We start from the raw sequence: 17,500 nt of genomic DNA on the forward strand, positions 1-17,500 counted from the left end.
TAAGTTTGCATGAAGAAATGTCTGGAGTGTGTGTGTGTGAGTTTTTTTTTTTTTCAGTGTTTATTTTTAATTTGTTTTAATATTTTCACTGGTAAACTGTACAAGACAAGGGTCAGGAAGAATCTTTAATCTTCCAGCTCTCGTTTTCTGTGTTTTATTTATTTATTTATTTTTTTATACAACAAGTGAAAAGAAATAACCGAGACACACACACACACACACACACACACACACACACACACACACACACACACACACACACACACACACATAACCCTTCAATCATCACACTGAACTAAACTCTAAATAAAATACATTACAAAAGACTACAGAGATACGTTACATTACATTACATTACATTACTACACAATTACACCTTAGTGACCTTTGTAATTAAATTTATAAGTGTATCTATATTATATTTTCTGGAACTGTGTGTGTGTGTGTGTGTGTGTGTGTGTGTGTGTGTGTGTGTGTGTGTGTGTGTGTGTGTGTGTGTGTGTGTGTAAGGGGTAAGAGAGAAAGAGAAAGATGCAGGAACGAAGAATGAAGAAAGGAAAAGATTGAAGAAAGAATTGGAAGAAGAGGAGGAGAGGGGGAGGAAGAGGAAAGAGGAGGAGGAAGAGGAGGAGGAGGAGGAGGAGGAGGAGGAGGCTTGTGGTGCGTGTGTGCGTGGGTGTGTGTGTGTACCTAATCACCTCCCTACTTTTACCTCCTCTCTCTCTCTCTCTCTCTCTCTCTCTCTCTCTCTCTCTCTCTCTCTCTCTCTCTCTCTCTCTCTCTCTCTCTCTCTCTCTCTCTCTCTCTCTCTCCCCTGCCCCTAACTTACCTCATCTTCTCATCACCCTCCCTCTCCCTCTCCCTCTCTCCTCTCCCCTCTCCCCTCTCCCTCTCCCTCTCTCCCTTTAGTCACCCTGCCAAGTCATCTACATATTAACTACTAAATATTAAATTAGTTGTAGTTATGACGTCATCACACTAATAGGCTTGTTTATAAGTCTACCTTGTTAGAGAGGAGGAGGAGGAGGAGGAGGAGGAGGAGGAGGAGGAGGAGGAGGACGAGAAGGAGGAGGGGAAGGAGGAGGTGGCAGTGGTGGTGGTGGTGGTGGTGGTGTTGGTGACAGCGTAGGGCAGAGGGTGATAAGAGGAGGAGGAGGAGGAGGAGGAGGAGGAAATGAAAGGACAGAAGGAAGGATGAGAAGAAGCAGAAAAAGGAAGGAAGGGAGAAGAAAGAAGAGAAATAGAAGGAGGAGGAGGACAAGGAGAAGAACTACAGAGAGAGAGAGAGAGAGAGAGAGGAGAGAGAGAGAGAGAGAGAGAGAGAGAGAGAGAGAGAGAGAGAGAGAGAGTAGGAAGAAGAGGAAGATAAGAAACAGAGGAAGAAGGAAAGAGCATAACAAAGACAAAAGAAGAAGAGGAGAAGGAGGAGGAGGAGGAGGAAGAAGAAGAAGAAGAAGAAGAAGAAGAGGAGGAAGAGTAAAGAGTATTGATAATGAAAGCTGGAAGAGGAGAGGAGGAGAAGGAGGAGGAGGAGGAAGAAGAAGAGGAAGAAGGAAGAGTATTGATAATGAAAGTTGTAGAAGAAGAAGAGGAAGAAGATGTAAACAGATGATAATAGGATGAAATAAAGGGGAGAGGAAGATAGAAGAAGAAGAAGAAGAAGAAGAAGAAGAAGAAGAAGAAGAAGAAGAAGAAGAAGAAGAACGATGATGATGATGACGAAAGCTAAAGAGGAGGAGGAGGAGGAGGAAGAGGAGGAATGAGAAGGAAATAAGGAAGAAGAGAGAGAGAGAGAGAGAGAGAGAGAGAGAGAGAGAGAGAGAGAGAGAGAGAGAGAGAGAGAGAGAGAGAGTCACAAAAAAAATTAAATATAAAAACGAAGGAAGGTAGGAAGAAGAAAAGGAATAAAAAAATAACGAAAGAAAGAATGAATGAATGAAGGAAGGAAGGAAGGAAGGAAGGAAGGAAGGAAGGAGTGAAGGAGTGTGCCATTAATCTTGTTTTCCAGGTATAATTTTCCAGCCAGGGAGATTATGGAAGGAAGAAGAGGAGGAGGAGGAGAGAGGAGGAGAAGGAGGAGGAGGAGGAGGAGGAGGGAGGAGGAGGAGGGGAGTAATAATGAGTAATAAAGAAAAGAGATAAATGGTTTTGATTTATTTAATATCTGAAGTCTCTCTCTCTCTCTCTCTCTCTCTCTCTCTCTCTCTCTCTCTCTCTCTCTCTCTCTCTCCTCTCTCTCTCTCTCTCTCTCTCTCTCTCTCTCTCTCTCTCTCTCTTCACTTTTCTAACTGTATAGACGAAAACAAAGGATGTATCAGAGAGAGAGAGAGAGAGAGAGAGAGAGAGAGAGAGAGAGAGAGAGAGAGAGAGAGAGAGAGAGAGAGAGAGAGAGCTCATTTTTTCCCCTCACCTTCCAAACATCAATTAATTAAACCCAATGGCTAACTCAACCCCTCCCACTCTCTCTCTCTCTCTCTCTCTCTCTCTCTCTCTCTCTCTCTCTCTCTCTCTCTCTCTCTCTCTCTCTCTCTCTCTCTCTCCTTCCATATTCTTTTATCTTTAACTTTATGCTTCTTAGTTCTCTCCTTCCTTCTATTCTTCCTTCCTTCCTTCCTTCCTTCCTTCCTTCCTTCTTTCCTTCCTTCTTTCCTGCTAAGTAACTGAGGCAATGAAGGAGAGAGATAATCCTCAAATTTACCTGAAGGAAGTGGAGTAGGAGGAGGAGGGAGGAGGGAGGAGGAAGGAGGAGGAGGAGGAGGAGGAGGAGGAGGAGGATAAAGTGATAGTGTAGAGATAGAAAAAAAAAGGGTAGGAGGAGGAGGAGGAGGAGGAGGAGAAAGAGATGGAGGAAGGAAGGAAGGAAGGAAGAAAGGAAGGAGAAAGAGGAGGAGATGATAAAACGAGAAATATATACAGATTTACATTCCTTAATTTTCCTTTTCCTTTCTTTCTCTTTTCTTTCTTTTCTATCTTTTCTTTATTTCTTTATTTCTTTCTTTCTTTAGTTATGTATCACACCTTTATACTCTCTCTCTCTCTCTCTCTCTCTCTCTCTCTCTCTCTCTCTCTCTCTCTCTCTCCTCTCTCTCTCTCTCTCTCTCTCTCTCCTCTCTCTCTCTCTCTCTCTCTCTCTCTTCGTCCTACCCAAACAAACTCAACCAAACCCAAAACAAGCTTCAAGAGGAGGAAAAGGAGGAGGAGGAGGAGGAGGAGGAGGAGGAGGAGGAGGAGGAGGAGGAGGAGGAGAAAACCTAACCTAACCAAAATATTTCTTGCAGCCCGTTCGAAACCCAGCACAGGAGAGGACCCGGAGGAGCCTGGCGGGGAGGGCAATGGAGGAGGAGGAGGAGGAAGAGGAGGAGGAGTACGTGGAGGAGGTTCCTGAGATTCCTCCCTCCTTCAGCTCCTCTGGCCAAGATTTCAAAGTGGAGGTTGGAGGAGACATAACCTTCCCTTGCCAAGTGGAGAACAAAGGTGAGGGTTTGGGAGTGTGTTTGGAGGTGATTGGGAGAAAGTGTGTGTGTTTGGGAGTGTCTGGGAGGTGTTTAGGACTGGTTACGAGTCTGTGGGAGTGTGTTTGGCAGAGTGTGTGTGTTTGGGAGTGTTTGGGAGGTGTTTAGGACTGGTTACGAGTCTGTGGGAGTGTGTTTGGCAGAGTGTGTGTGTTTGGGAGTGTCTGGGAGGTGTTTAGGAGTGGTTACGAGTCTGTGGGATTGTGTTTGGCAGAGTGTGTGTGTTTGGGAGTGTCTGGGAGGTGTTTAGGAGTGGTTACGAGTCTGTGGGAGTGTGTTTGGGAGAGTGTGTGTGTTTGGGAGTGTTTTGGGAGGTGTTTAGGACTGGTTACGAGTCTGTGGGAGTGTGTTTGGCAGAGTGTGTGTGTTTGGGAGTGTCTGGGAGGTGTTTAGGAGTGGTTACGAGTCTGTGGGAGTATGTTGGGAGAGTGTGTGTGTTTGGGAGTGTTTGGGAGGTGTTTAGGACTGGTTACGAGTCTGTGGGAGTGTGTTTGGCAGAGTGTGTGTGTTTGGGAGTGTCTGGAAGTAATTGGAAGTGTTTGGGAGTGTTTAGCTGTGTGTAACAAGATTATGAGATGTTTGTGAGCCTTTAGGAGTGTTTGGAAGTAATTTGGAGAGTACTGGAGTGTTTGGGAGTGTTCTGAGGTGTTTGGGAGTGCTTGAGAGTTTGGAAGTGTCTCGTCCTGCCCTGATTACTGACCCTGAGGATTTTGTTTAAGTCATCCTTGTTATATTATCCGCCAGTTAAAGTCACCCCTTTACTTTTTTCTCTCGTTCTTCCAGGGACGTTTCTTCTGATGTTCAGGCGAGTGCTGCCAAACGGAGACCATCGCATGCTCTTTGTGGGAGATATGAATGTGAGTACTGAGTGAGAGAGTTGCTGAGTGTTGTGGCGTGGCTGGCTGACTGACTGCTTCTGTGTGTGTGTGTGTGTGTGTGTGTGTGTGTGTGTGTGTGGAGTCACTCATTGGATGTGATGAATGAGTTTTGCATTCCAGCCATCCGCCACTGTATTTGAGAACCAATTCCCTCCTCTCTCTTTTTCTTATCTTACTTTATAGAACTTGAACCCATTACTTCTTGTCTTGTCTGGTCTTCTAGAGGAGGAGGAGGAGAAGGAGAAGGGTGATCCACAAGAGAGTGTGAGTGATGTGTGTGTGAGTGCGTGATGCAATGTCTGGGCCTCCCCGTGTGTGATTACCTCGTTTGTATAGACAGAACATTATCAAGCCTGAACCCTTTATTTTTTGGCCCCAGCTGAAGCCCTCCAAGAGACTCAGCAAGAGCGGGGACTCCTTCATCCTGCAGGGCGTCAAGAGAAGCCACGCTGGGAAGTACGTGTGTCGCATCGAGTCCTCTCCGGCTATTGAAATTGTCCATTCCCTTGATGTACAATACCCAGCCTCGGTAAGTCCCAGCTGGCCTAACTCTTCACACTCTTCACTTCATCTCAGTAGTATTAGACTGTACAGAAGCAGAATTAGCGTGTCTTTCCCATATACTGAAACCGTGTGAGCTCCTTTGACGTACAGTGCCAGCCACGGTGAGTCAGCCACCCACCCAGCCAGCCAGCCATTGTGCCAGCCAGCGTATATTATCATAGTTACTCTTTCAACAGCTCCATTCTCTGTGTCCAGTGTTAGTTTTCTTTTTCTTTTTTTTCCAGTTATACAGCGTGTTCATTAGAGGATTTGCTGGTGTTTAGTACTACAGCTGTATCAGTTTTATGTATGAGGGGTACAAGTCGAGCAGGACAACAAAACGAATGAAAAAAAAAGGTCCATTGAGGTGCCAGTCTCTAGAGAAGGTCAAGAAGGGGTCATCCAGAACTGCCTTGCCTTAAACTCATCGTAACTTTTCTTCCTCGCCACCACCACCTCTCCAATCTGTCCCCTTGAAATCATGACTACCGTAACCTTTCCTTCTCCACTACCATCACCACCACCACCACCTCCTCCTCTTCCTCTTCACTCTCCCTCGCCACCGCCTCGTCTCCCTGTCCACGGCTGATCACATTTCCCTTTATTCCGCGCTTTACGAGACTGACTCCTTCCTAATTTTCCTCCAATAGCGTGAATTCTTCCCCTACTCTCCCCTCCCCTTCCCTCCTAGTTTTCCTCCCCCTCGCCACCCTGCTAATAGAAGAGGTGCTTGTGGCGAGGGGAGCTGAGGGGAGAAAAGGGAGGGTTGGTACGTTTGCATTCGTCTCTTGTTTGTTTCGTAGCGCATTTGTTTATTTATTTATTTATTTATTTATTTATTCGCGTAAATGTTTTGTTCCCTCTGAAATGCTCGATTATCCGTGAAATTTATTCGTTCTCTTGTTAAAATTTGTGATGGAATGAAAAAATGTTTGACGCCTCAACTTATATTGTGGAATTTCGATCCCTGAAATTTTTTTTTTGTTAGTTCTGTAAGCAAGAAATATAATAGCTGATTAATAGGATTTCTAAAAAAAATTGGGAACATTTTTTTTTGTCTTTTTAACGATAAGAGGCTTTTCAATACGTTTTCTAAAAGTTTAGTGGGAGTTTAGGTCTTTCGCCCTCCCTCTCCATTCCCGCATCTTGAGCCAGTCTCTACCCACTGAAAAAAAGATAACCGCTTCTCCCTGAGGTGCGGCGCGTGACAAAAAAGAAACGACAGGAAAGAAAAAGCCATATATTTTTTTCACCCAGGTGCGGCGCATGAGTCCAGCAGTGCAGCGGGTGAGGCACGGGGCCAGCCTCACCTTGGAGTGTCTGGCTGACGGCAACCCGCCCGCCGCCATCAGCTGGAGCAGGCAGCAGGGACCCCTCCCCTCGGGTGCCCAGGCAGAGGAGGTGAGGCTGACTAGTGACCATCTGGGGGCTGCATGGCTAGGCTCCTTTGAGTTTTTGTTCCTGTATTGCTTTGTTATCGGCTAATATGTAGATTACGGCCGGGTCTGAGGAGGTGAGGCTGACCAGTAACCACCCCGGGGACTGCTTGGCTAGGCTCTCTTGAGTTTTTGTTCCTTTATTGCTTCGTTATCGTTATGTAGATTACGCCCAGGTCTGAATCTTATTATCCTTTACTGATCTCCAATATGTGACAACGGTTTGCACAGAAAAAATAAATAAATAAATAAAAACATCTTATTTTGAGCGGAAAAATAATGTAGCGTGTTTCGAAAAAAAAAAAAAAAAAAACCGGTAATTGACATTTTTACTTCGTTATCTTCTTGGCTTGCTTTATGTATTGATAGCGAATCATAAGCAGCGCAGTTAACATTCCACGTGGCCAGTCAATACAGCCACTCGGGATATTCAGAGGGCAAAGTAAGTCACATAGGAAAGTACGTGGACAGTGGGTGCTAGATCGTGCCAAGCATCTGCCAGTGTCCCCCAACCACGTCTATAGCATTATTATTATTATTATTATTATTATTATTATTATTATTATTATTACTATTATTACTATTATTACTATTATTATTATCTTACTGTATTGTGTGCTTATGTTATTCAGTTTTGGTGTTTGTTTTATTCCATGTTGATATTTACTTTTTATTATTTTTTGCCTTATTGTATTGTGTTCATGTCTTACTATTCTGTGTTCTTGAATCAGTTATGTTCTGCCTTTCTTTTTGCAGTTTAAATGTCTTGCTGCCCTTTGAGTGTTCACCAGAGTCAGCACAGTAAATTACTTGCCTCTGTCTGTATGTGCACTGTTTCAATGATCTCTTTGTCTTTTTTTTTTATTTATTTATTAGGGAAGATAAGAAACATTTGGCTTCCCTTTGAAAGTTTACCAGGTTCTCTACAGGGAATGCCTTGCAGCTGACTGGACACTCTGTTTCAATGTCACAATGGGTGTATTTCATCACACACACCTATAAATACACAGATACCTTCCCTAGACCCCCATCATATTAGGTTCTCAGGCTTGTATGATGTAGCAGCCCAATAATTCACACCAGCCTATCAGTACATCATTTAGCTTAGTCCCTTAGTAGGTTTGGTTCCCCAGGCTTAAATCTGTGATCACACACATTAATAAATACACAAGTACTTTCCTCAGACCCCCTCATATTTGGTTCTTCAGGCTTCCATGATGTAGCAACCTACTGATTCACTCCATATTAGTTTCCTCTGTGTGACAGCTCCTCACACAACCCACTGCACTCCTCAAGTCACAGACCACACATCCATACACACATGAACACTTCCCTTGCCTCCCTCACACAGTTCAAGGGTGACAGTTCCTCACACAAGCCACAGCACTTCTTATCACCCCACCACCTCCACAGGGCCAGAGTATCCGCCTGCAGAATGTGGACCGCCACGTGGCTGGTACCTACGTGTGCACAGCCTCCAATGGTGTGGGGCGGCCGTCCTCCTCCACCATGACCATACAGGTGGAGTACCCGCCCGAGGTCACCACCAAGCAGGTAGTGGAGCGGGTGTGGAGTAGTGTTCTGTGTTGACTTGTGTTGTCTTCTGTTGTGTTGGTGTCACAGTGCAAGTTAACTGGTGTTCCTTGTCAGAGTCAGGCTTTGTAAGGAGACTGAATGAATAAGACAGTAAAAATGGAGTCAAATCTTATATTTACTTGTATATTTTGTGTCTTTCCTCTGTCATAATTCTCTTCACCTCAGAATCAGTATATTTTGCGTCTTTTCTCTGTCATAACTCTCTTCATCTCAGAATCAGTTGTCAGTGTTTATAAGGAGACTGAATGGATTAGGCAGCAAAAGTGGAGTCAAATCTCACATTTACCTCAATATTTTGTGTTTCCTTGACTGTGAATGAATAAAACAGCAAAGATGGAGTCAGATCTCACATTTGCCTCTATATATTGTGTGTTCCCTCAGCCATAGCTCTCTTCACATCAGAATGAGTCATCTGTGAGTGGACTACACATCAAAGATTAAGTCACATCTCATATTTATCTTTATATTTTGTATTTTCCTCAGTCATAATTCTCTTAACCTCCTCTTAATCAGCATTTATAGAGACAAACATTCAGTAACATCCCTGTCCTTTACACCCACCCATCCTCCCCACCTGTACACTCCCCACCTTCCCTAAGGCACTGCACCACCTGGCTGAGGGGGACAAGGCACACTTAGAATGCCAGGTTGTCGGCCACCCAACGCCAACAGTGACCTGGAGTAGGGATGGGCGACCGCTGAGCCCTGACCCTCGCGTTGTCCCTTACCACGGGACGCTCCACCACAGCCTCACCATCAGCCCCATTCAAGAGGAAGATTTTGGAGACTACACCTGCTCTGCTGAGAACTCGTTAGGGCAAGGAGAGCGTACCTTGCGACTGTCAGGTGTGTGGGGGGGCTGTGTTGGGCGGCAGGTGTGTGTGGGGATGGTGGCTGTGAGGGGGTTTGTTAGGTTAGGCTACACCTGCTCTGCCGAGAACTTGTTAGGGCAAGGAAAGCGTACCTTGTGACTGTCAGGTGTGTGTAAGGGTGTTTGTGATGGGAGCTGTCACATGATAAGAGGAATATTTTCTTAACACACAAAGTGATGCATTAATTTGGGTAACAAGCCAGGAAAGATTTGGGAACCTGTCTTAAATGGTGAGCCTGTCTGTCTGTCCTGTCTGGGAAAATGTGGCGTGGATGGTGAGCGTCTGTCTACCCTTCAGGACTCCCCAAGAAGCCTCGCATGACTAGCAGTCCTGCAGGAGGCGAGGAGACGTCCTACACGCTGACCTGGGAGGCAGAAAGTCCTTCCCTCATCACAATGTACCGCGTGGAGTACAGACCCAGGCAGGTGAGTGCATCCTTACTACATTTAGGTGATAGGAGTGAGTCTTGAGTGTGTGTTGTACAAACCAATGCAGACAATATCCTTTGTACATTTAGTTCATGGGAATGAGTACAGATTCAGACAGTCCTAACCTAACCAAACCAAACTTAAGCTAATCTAACCTAACCAAACCTAACCAGACCTAACTAACCAAACCTAAGCTAACCTAACCTCCGCTTACACTGCAGCATGCAAGTGGCAGTCCATTTCAGGGGGAGTGGAAAGTCCGCCTGCAGTCCACACAAGCCATGACAGCCCACCCTGGCCCCTCCACCTCCACCCCTGCACCCCCTGGCCCTATCTACCACCTGAGCCACGCCCTCCGAGACTTGCAGCCGGCCAGGGACTACGAGGCAGTGGTGGCAGTGGAGAATAAGTATGGATGGTCAAGCAGGTCGGACGTGTTCAACTTTTACACGAGGAGAGGTGAGGCAGTGGTGGTGGTGGTGGTTAGGGCTTGATGTTGTTGTTGTTATTATTATTGTTGTTGTTGTATTAGATTTCCTAGCTGTTTGTTCTCTTCTTCCTCCTCCCTGCCTGATCTGTGTGTGCTGAAGTCAGGCAAAAGTTGACATATTATCATATAACAAATTTTAAAAGGTAACAATGACAGTAATGGTAATACTACATAGATAATGAAGAAAACATGTCCATTCTCTCTTATTCATATGTCCCTCTGTACATCCTCCAAACATGAGTATTAAAGAAACCTATTTGCCACCCACATTCACCTGACCTCAGCACACACAGGCCAGGCAGAGAGGAGGAGGAACAGGAGGAAAATTTAATATAACAATAATAGTTATAACAACTGCCCCTAACATGGTGATGATGGTGGTAGTGGTGGTGGTGGTGGTCAGTGAGTTTTCTTTTCTTGGTTACAGTTGAATTCAGTCTTGTCTCTAATTTTTACACTTTTCTTCTTTCATATCAGTAACGTTAAACTGAAGGATAGTGAAATGCAGGATTAAAAACACTGAAAACCTTTATTTATTCATGCAGTGTGACACCAGCCTTCCTCTCAGTTTTGCTGTGGCAGTGAGTGTCTTGCCAGCAGCAGGAAGATGGAATCTGCTTACAGCGAGGACACAAAACTCTAGTTACATGGGATTTTAGGGGTGTTTTTTAGGTTCTAGTGGCTGATTAATAAGATTTGTATATTACTAACAGGAGAAGTCTTGAGAACCTGGCTAATCATCTCTGTGGTCATGGAAAATAGTCATGGTGAGAGAGCAAAGTGTTTAAAAATTTAAGATTACAAAACTCAGGATCACAAAACTAATACAGCATGAAACTTGGATAGGTACTGTAGGATAATTCTCTCTCTCTCTCTCTCTCTCTCTCTCTCTCTCTCTCTCTCTCTCTCTCTCTCTCTCTCTCTAATCTGAGCCAGTGTTTCCATCCACAGAGGTTGCAGTGGGTCGGTCTGCCAGTGGGTGTGGTGGCGGCGCCCTCCTCAGCTCGGCTCTCTTGCCCCTCACGCTGCTCCTGGTCGCCTCACCACTCTGCTAAGGCTGCCGCATTCTAGCGCTTCTTGCTATGTTCAGCTCACATTTGTCTCTCTCTCTCTCATCTCTTCAAGTCAGGCTGTACTGGTGTTCCCTTGTCTGGATATATGTGAAATGTGTTAATAATTGACTTGATTGGAGTGTGTCTTGTCATGTAGTTACTCTTGTACATTATGGAGGTTTTTAAAGAGTTATTTGTAAGTTTAAGAAATTTATGGGATGAAAGATTAATTAGACCAGAATTTTAAGGGTTATGGGACATTATATTATTGTGTCTTGTCATGCTGTTTTTCTTTCACATTGTGGAGGTTTTAAAGAGTTATTTTTAAGGTTTGGGGTGAGAGGCTGGACCAGAATGTTCAGTGAAAGTTTTTAAGGTTATTTTAGTCTGAAAAGTTTGTGGGATGAATGAGATTAAGACCAAATTGTTAAATGGAAGGTTTTTTTTTTTTTACGAAATTTCAAGGGTGGTAGGACATTGCATTACAGTGTGTCTTTAATAGTTGCACTTGATCACACAGACCATCTGGCTCCTCACTGGGCTCTTTTCTTCATTGTTGCCTCTGTCTAGTGTCTCTTACATGAAAAAGAAAAAAAAAGCTTAAGTTATAATTCTGGAAGTGCCATGTTTCTCCTGGTCTGGTCCCCACTCCTGCCTACCCCAGAGTGACTGTAGAGGGTCACTTTCGTACACAAACGCCTGACTTGTCTTGGATGTTGCTGCTGTTTCTCGCTTCTGGTGTGTTGTACATACTTAACACGCAAACATTAGGCGAAACCCATTACAAGACCCTCAAAAGTTTGGTGGGTTTTGGCATGGTGGCTTTTTATGTGATATATATCTTTTTTGTAAACCGTGTGACTTAAAACTGTGTGCATCTTCATATCACACACACACACCTGCTGTTTTGTGAGCCGTGTGTGATCTTTTTGTAAGGAGAGTGTGATTTTAAAGTGGCTCTTTGTACTGTGGTCTCGGGCTCAGATGCAAATTTGGTTTTTACTGTTTTTCCTCATAGGGAGAAATTACACTGATACAGGTAAGAGCTTGTGTTGTGAGGAGGTGGTTAAACTATTTAGTAAGCTGGGGTAAGTGTGTGGAGCTGAGAAACTTAGAGGCATGAAGTGTACTCTTGTATGAAGGCAAAGGAAGAATGTACAGCTGATAGACAAACAACATTAGTGTGTATAGAAGTAAAAAAGGGAAGATTTAGTGCTGAGAAACCAGCTGGAGGTGTGAAGTGTATTAAAGTCAAGGAAATGAGATGGTGCAGATTATGAGGAATAACTTAATTCTTTACTGTGTGTGTGGAAGCAAGAGAAAGGAAATGTTTGTGAGGGTATGAGTCTTGTATTACTAAGATAAGGGTTCTGAATGAAAGTTAAGGATAGAGGGACTGGGAGCGTGTGTTGTGAGGGGACAGGATTATATAATGTGGTGCCAAGAGCCATGACAAGTGATAGTGATATTATCCTAACAATTACTACAACATATTTGCTTCCTGACATTCTCGTGCAGTCATTTTGGAGTTGTGATCATGCAAATAATAATAAATTGTAATATTAAACACTGAATAATCTGATGAGAGACATTTTCCCAACATTCCCATCCTCTTGGATTATTTTATCTTTATTTCTTCATTTATTCTTTTTATGATACTGCTGGAATGTGAACAAATTCTCATCATGTGTAATGTATTTTGTACTGATGTCTACAAGTAAATGTATCTGTGTCTGACTGTGTTAGTGTTCCTCTTTGCTCCCAAGCAGGCAAGGGGTTCTGGAGTTTACCAGTAAGAAGGATGAATGGCTGAGAATACTGGTTAACTCTTGCATTAAGGAGGTGGGCAGAATAGGGATGAATGATTGAGAATAATAGCTAACTCTTGCATTAGGGAAGTGGGGAGAATAGTGAAGAATGATTGAGAATATTAGTTAACTCTTGCATTAGGAAGGTAGACAGAATAGTGGTAAATGATTGAGAATACTGGCTAACTCTTGCATTAGGGAGGTAGATAGAATAATGGGAAAAAAAAAATTAAGAAAGCCTTGGGCAGTGAAGCCGTGGGAGGAGGGAAGGCATACAACTAGCAAGATCAGAAGAGTAGTTAATCTCAGTGATACATGAATGGAATACTCAGTAATGAGGTAGTTAGCGCTGAGTCAGTCATTAGAAGGCTTTAAAAGATACGATAAATTTATGGATGAGGATGACAGGTGGAAGTAGGCAACACGTATGTGTGTGCTATTGAACACATTAATGTGTTCAATAGCACCACCACACAGTATCCTTCCATATGACTATATAGCTACCACTATAATGTGACTATATAGCTACCATTAATGTGTTCAATAGCTACCACACACACAGTATCCTTCCATATGACTCAGCCCCAAACTGTATTTTGTAACAGGATCATGACTTTGATTTGAAGTGATAGAGACAATGCCTCACTCGCCCAACGTGGTAACTCTGCAACAGAAAAGCAGAAGTGACAACTCATACCACCAGGTACTGGCAGGAGAGCAGAATGCGGGGCGGTCAATGAGGCGGGGCGGCGACACGCTTGACACAAGGCAAGGTTGGAGAAGTGCTACTGAATGAAAAGCTAATGGAGGAAACTGAGATATTAGTGTCTAAAGTGTGGAAGAAGAGGAAACAAGAGCGGGAGAATAAAAACTAAAGTAAAAAAACAGACGGACATTTGGGAGGGCTAAGAGAAAACTAGATTCCTGTTGAACCGAACAGGGGACAGGCTGAGGTGACCGTGACGCTAAGAACTCCTGAATACATGTGTGTGAGAGTATGTGCTTCAGTGAGGAGAAAGACCACTGGGCCATGAAACACTGGTGGACGTGGCGTACTGTTACTGCATTCCTGAAGGCGGAAAATAAGTGAAATAAACACATGACCGTCTGGGCCGCCAAGTATTAACACCAGCCACAGGACCAGAGAAAACTTCAATATTTTCTGATACTGTCGTCTTCCTGCCAATACTGTGAGGATACAACTTGAGACTAGGGAGGAGAGGGACCACAGGAACACTACACATCAAAGCAACACGGTAAATATCATAGCATTATGCCAAAATAATAGTGTTTATGATAGAATGACAGACGACCACCTCCACCACCTCCTCCTCGCCTCCCCCTCCTCCTCCTCTCAGCTGATTGCAACCGAGCGGGAATTTAAAACTTTCACACTGAAGGAAACTGAATTATAGTGGATGTTTATGTAGGCTTTTAAGGGCGTTTTCATGACTTAAAGTGTGGGCGAATTGGCATGTGGGTCAAATGACCGTGAATCGTTACGGTAAGATCTGGTGAGATTGTGGTGTTTAAGTTATGTTATTTGGGTTAGTGGGGGACATGTGTGGGCAAAATACCCATTAAACACAGTCAAAATACCCGAAGACACCCATAAAGCTCACCCAAACCGCACTCAAAACACTCCGAAACACTCAAAACATCATTAAATACATCAAAACTCACCAAGACACACCCAAGACATTCAAAATACCCCAAAACACACTAATAAACACTCCTAAATATTACAAAATTCATCCACTCACATGAAATGAAATATATGAAATATATTTCATGAATATGAAATATAAAAAAAAGTGTTGGAACCTTTGACACCATTAAAAATACTGAAAAGTCCACCCATTTCACTTTACGCCGGTGAAATAACTTTAAAAAATCTGAACTATTTTTTTCAAGCATTGAACGTTGGTTACAAGCTGAAACAGATTTGAGAAAAGCAAAAAATGACAAAACCACCACATTTAACGGGACCATAAGCCTACTCAAACTCCATATACTTAACTCAACAGGAGCGCAAAACACATTAATTATCATAAACGATTTTTTAAAGCAATAAAATCTTTACATACGCCTTCATTCATTCTCTCTCTCCCCCAGCAATGGTTGGCGGGGGGCGAGACTACACGGACCACCTGCAGGCCAATGTTCACCTGGGCCTGGCCACTCCCGAGGACGCGGAGGAGACGGTGACGGTGCACGGCGACTACTTGTACTACCACTACGGCTGTGACGGCTTCGATGACAGGGTAGGTGGTGATGTAGGTGGTGGCAGGGTGGTTGGTGGCGGGGTGGGACAGGATAGCTGGTGACAGGGGAGGTGGTGGTGGCGGGGTGGGACAGGTTAGCTGGTGACGGGAGGTGAAGAAAAATAATAAGGTTTTTCTGTTTGTTTTCGTTTGTAAAATACAACAATAGATCTATTCATTATTTATCTAATAGCAAAAACACAGGAAAACAACAAAAAACATCAGAATAACCACTTTTATACCACCCTCCCTCCTTCTTTCTCCTGGGGCGACACAGGGATGGGGCTGCGGCTACAGGACCCTCATGTCTCTGTGCTCGTGGGTGAGGGGGCAGCGTGGAGGCGGCCAGGGGTCAGCGCCGCCCGCCGTGCCCTCGAACAGACGCATTCAGGAGCTACTGGTCGAGGTGGGGGACAAGGAGACAAGCTTCGTGGGTTCAAGACAGTGGATTGGTAGTGTGGAGGTAATGTACGTTGTGTCGTGTGAAATTTGCTTTGAATTTGATTATCTCTCTTTTTTTCTCTCTCTACAAGTAAACTTAAGATAATAATGGAAGCTGCAAGAAGCCATCAGGATTACATGTGGCAGTTCCTGCATGAAACATATCCATTTATTTCCACCTATCATCCCCATCCATAAATTTGCCTAATATCTTAAGGCTCCTCAATGATCCCGCAGTAACAACATGATTACTGAGTCCATTCCTTTCATCTACCACTCTATTTGAGAACCAAGTCCTTCCTAACTCCCTCCCTCTCACCCTCTCTCTCCCCACCATCATCCCATCACCCACACCACCCTCATTTCCCACCCTACCATGCCTCCACCAACACCTCTCTCTCACCCCTCCCTCCCTCTCTCTCTGTCCACAGGTCTCCTACATTCTAGACATTCTTTATGACGTTCCTTGCAAGATTCTTCACCTAGGACAAGGGAAGGAGATCGGGGCGCAGCTGGGGGCCCTGCAGGAGCACTTCAGAGTCAAGGGCGCCCCTGTCATGATGGGCGGGGAGACTGACGTGTCATCCAAGGGCGTGATGGGTGTTTGCAAGGGTGCCTCGGAAAGCTATTTGCTGGTGGTGGTAGGTATTGGGAGAGAGAGAGAGAGAGAGAGAGAGAGAGAGAGAGAGAGGGGGGGAGATGAGGGAAGTTGTGTTTGTTTGTCTGTCTTGTCTGTTTGTTTGTTTGTCTGTTTGTTTGTTTGTTTGTTAGTTGATGGTATAGTTATTTATCTTATTCTCTCTCTCTCTCTCTCTCTCTCTCTCTCTCTCTCTCTCTCTCTCTCTCTCTCTCTCTCTCTCTCTCTCTCTCGGTATTCATAACCCATCTATCAATATCTATCTAACTATCTATCTATCTATCTCTCCATCCACCCTACCAACCACCCCAGCCTCTCTCTCTCTCTCTCTCTCTCTCTCTCTCTCTCTCTCTCTCTCTCGGTATTCATAACCCATCTATCAATATCTATCTAACTATCTATCTATCTATCTCTCCATCCACCCTACCAACCACCCAGCCTCTCTCCCTCTCTCCGTCACAGGATCCACACTTCTGGGGCGAGGTGAGGGAGGCGGGGTCCCTACAGGCGAGCGGGTGGGTGAAATGGCAGCCTCTCAGTGACTTCCACCAGTCCACCTTCTACAACATGTGTCTGCCTCAGCTGTCTGCCAAACGAGAATGATAAATAGAGTGTTTTTGTTTGTATTATGAAGGTGTTTTTCATTTGTCCTTCGAGTTTCGTGACTTTTGAAGTTAGTTTTGAGATGTTTTTTTGTTTATTAGTTAGTTAGAGCGTTTGTTTATTTGTTTATTTGTTTAGTTAATGGGTGATTGGTTCTTTTTGTTGTCTCAAGTTTGTGAGGCTAGATTTGAGGTGTTTTATTCTCTCTCTCTCTCTCTCTCTCTCTCTCTCTCTCTCTCTCTCTCTCTCTCTCTCTCTCTCTCTCTCTCTCTCCTTCTGTCTATTTAAGTTGTTAGTTTATTGGTTATTCATTTGTTAATTTCTTTCTTCCTTTTCCAGTTAACGAGTGAGTTCAGTAGTTAAATAGTGAATTAGCTTGTTATTTAATTAGTTACAGAGTCAGCTAGCCTATTTATTTATTTATATATATTTACCTGTTTCATTTCCATATGGAAGCTCAAACACAGTTACTCACATTATTAAAACAAGGTCATACGTCACATCAAGATTGAGATCAAGACAAAACACGCATGACAAAACTGCAAGCAAATTACTCACGTTATTGTTTTTAGTGCTACAAATCTACCGTCAACGTGAGTACTGAACCTTTACACTCGTACATAAATAACTAGAGGATGTCCACATAGGCTCAGACATCGGGATAGGCCTATAGATCAGCTGAAATAAAGGAGATAAGAGAGGCTATTTTTCGTGGGAAGGAATGTCAGATTTATTTATGTTTAAGATTCGACGGTGTTTTTGAGGCTTGACACATGGAGGGAAGATAGAGTTAAGCATCAGTAGGCCTAATGATGCTGGGATAGGCCTGGGAATAGGCTGGAAATAAGGAAAATATGAGATAGTTTAAAATCATGACCGTAATGTGTTGTCAGTTTTATTTATTTGATTTTTTAAGGTTCTGTGGTGTTCTGAGACTTGA

The 17,500-nt window shown here is 43.9% G+C and overlaps 2 protein-coding genes and 1 long non-coding RNA gene across 6 annotated transcripts in view; all 3 read left to right on the top strand.

Annotated features, from left to right (window-relative positions):
* The window catches only part of LOC135093092 (protein amalgam-like), a 51,793-nt gene extending 40,937 nt beyond the window's left edge, over positions 1–10,856 (top strand). Inside the window, exons 2-11 of one of the 4 annotated variants that reach the window (XR_010263188.1) lie at positions 3,279–3,474; positions 4,296–4,369; positions 4,770–4,919; positions 6,191–6,334; positions 7,783–7,923; positions 8,565–8,811; positions 9,135–9,262; positions 9,487–9,724; positions 10,301–10,522; positions 10,707–10,846. Coding sequence is in view for 3 of the 4 variants with exons in the window: in XM_063991982.1 (XP_063848052.1) it covers positions 3,333–3,474; positions 4,296–4,369; positions 4,770–4,919; positions 6,191–6,334; positions 7,783–7,923; positions 8,565–8,811; positions 9,135–9,262; positions 9,487–9,724; positions 10,707–10,810 (1,368 nt within the window). In the remaining variant the exon portion in view is untranslated. Of the gene's footprint in view, positions 1–3,278; positions 3,475–4,295; positions 4,370–4,769; positions 4,920–6,190; positions 6,335–7,782; positions 7,924–8,564; positions 8,812–9,134; positions 9,263–9,486; positions 9,725–10,300; positions 10,626–10,706 lie in introns of those variants that run through there. The other 3 variants (XM_063991982.1, XM_063991983.1, XM_063991984.1) reach the window with 3 other exon arrangements.
* A 2,494-nt stretch (positions 10,857–13,350) lies between these two features.
* Positions 13,351–16,590, top strand: LOC135093093 (ufm1-specific protease 1-like). The gene is made up of 5 exons (XM_063991986.1): positions 13,351–13,871; positions 14,731–14,879; positions 15,157–15,342; positions 15,752–15,961; positions 16,420–16,590. The coding sequence occupies exons 2-5, from the start codon at positions 14,733–14,735 to the stop codon at positions 16,558–16,560; spliced, it is 684 nt and encodes a 227-aa protein (XP_063848056.1). The 5' UTR covers positions 13,351–13,871; positions 14,731–14,732; the 3' UTR covers positions 16,561–16,590.
* Positions 16,591–16,897: 307 nt separating this feature from the next.
* The window catches only part of LOC135093097 (uncharacterized), a 30,852-nt gene continuing 30,249 nt past the window's right edge, over positions 16,898–17,500 (top strand). The window contains exon 1 of the long non-coding RNA XR_010263192.1: positions 16,898–17,153. This is a non-coding gene — a long non-coding RNA (uncharacterized LOC135093097). The remainder of the gene's footprint in view (positions 17,154–17,500) is intronic.

Source organism: Scylla paramamosain, chromosome 41, assembly GCF_035594125.1.
Source record: "Scylla paramamosain isolate STU-SP2022 chromosome 41, ASM3559412v1, whole genome shotgun sequence".
NCBI classification, from domain to species: domain Eukaryota; kingdom Metazoa; phylum Arthropoda; class Malacostraca; order Decapoda; family Portunidae; genus Scylla; species Scylla paramamosain.

Excerpts from the sequence above, each read along its gene's own strand:
- LOC135093093 (XM_063991986.1), top strand. The coding sequence starts at position 14,733 with ATGGTTGGCGGGGGGCGAGACTACACGGACCACCTGCAGGCCAATGTT. Across the intron at positions 14,880-15,156 it reads GTGACGGCTTCGATGACAGG|GGATGGGGCTGCGGCTACAG; the intron begins GTAGGTGGTGAT and ends GGGGCGACACAG. Across the intron at positions 15,343-15,751 it reads AGTGGATTGGTAGTGTGGAG|GTCTCCTACATTCTAGACAT; the intron begins GTAATGTACGTT and ends CTCTGTCCACAG.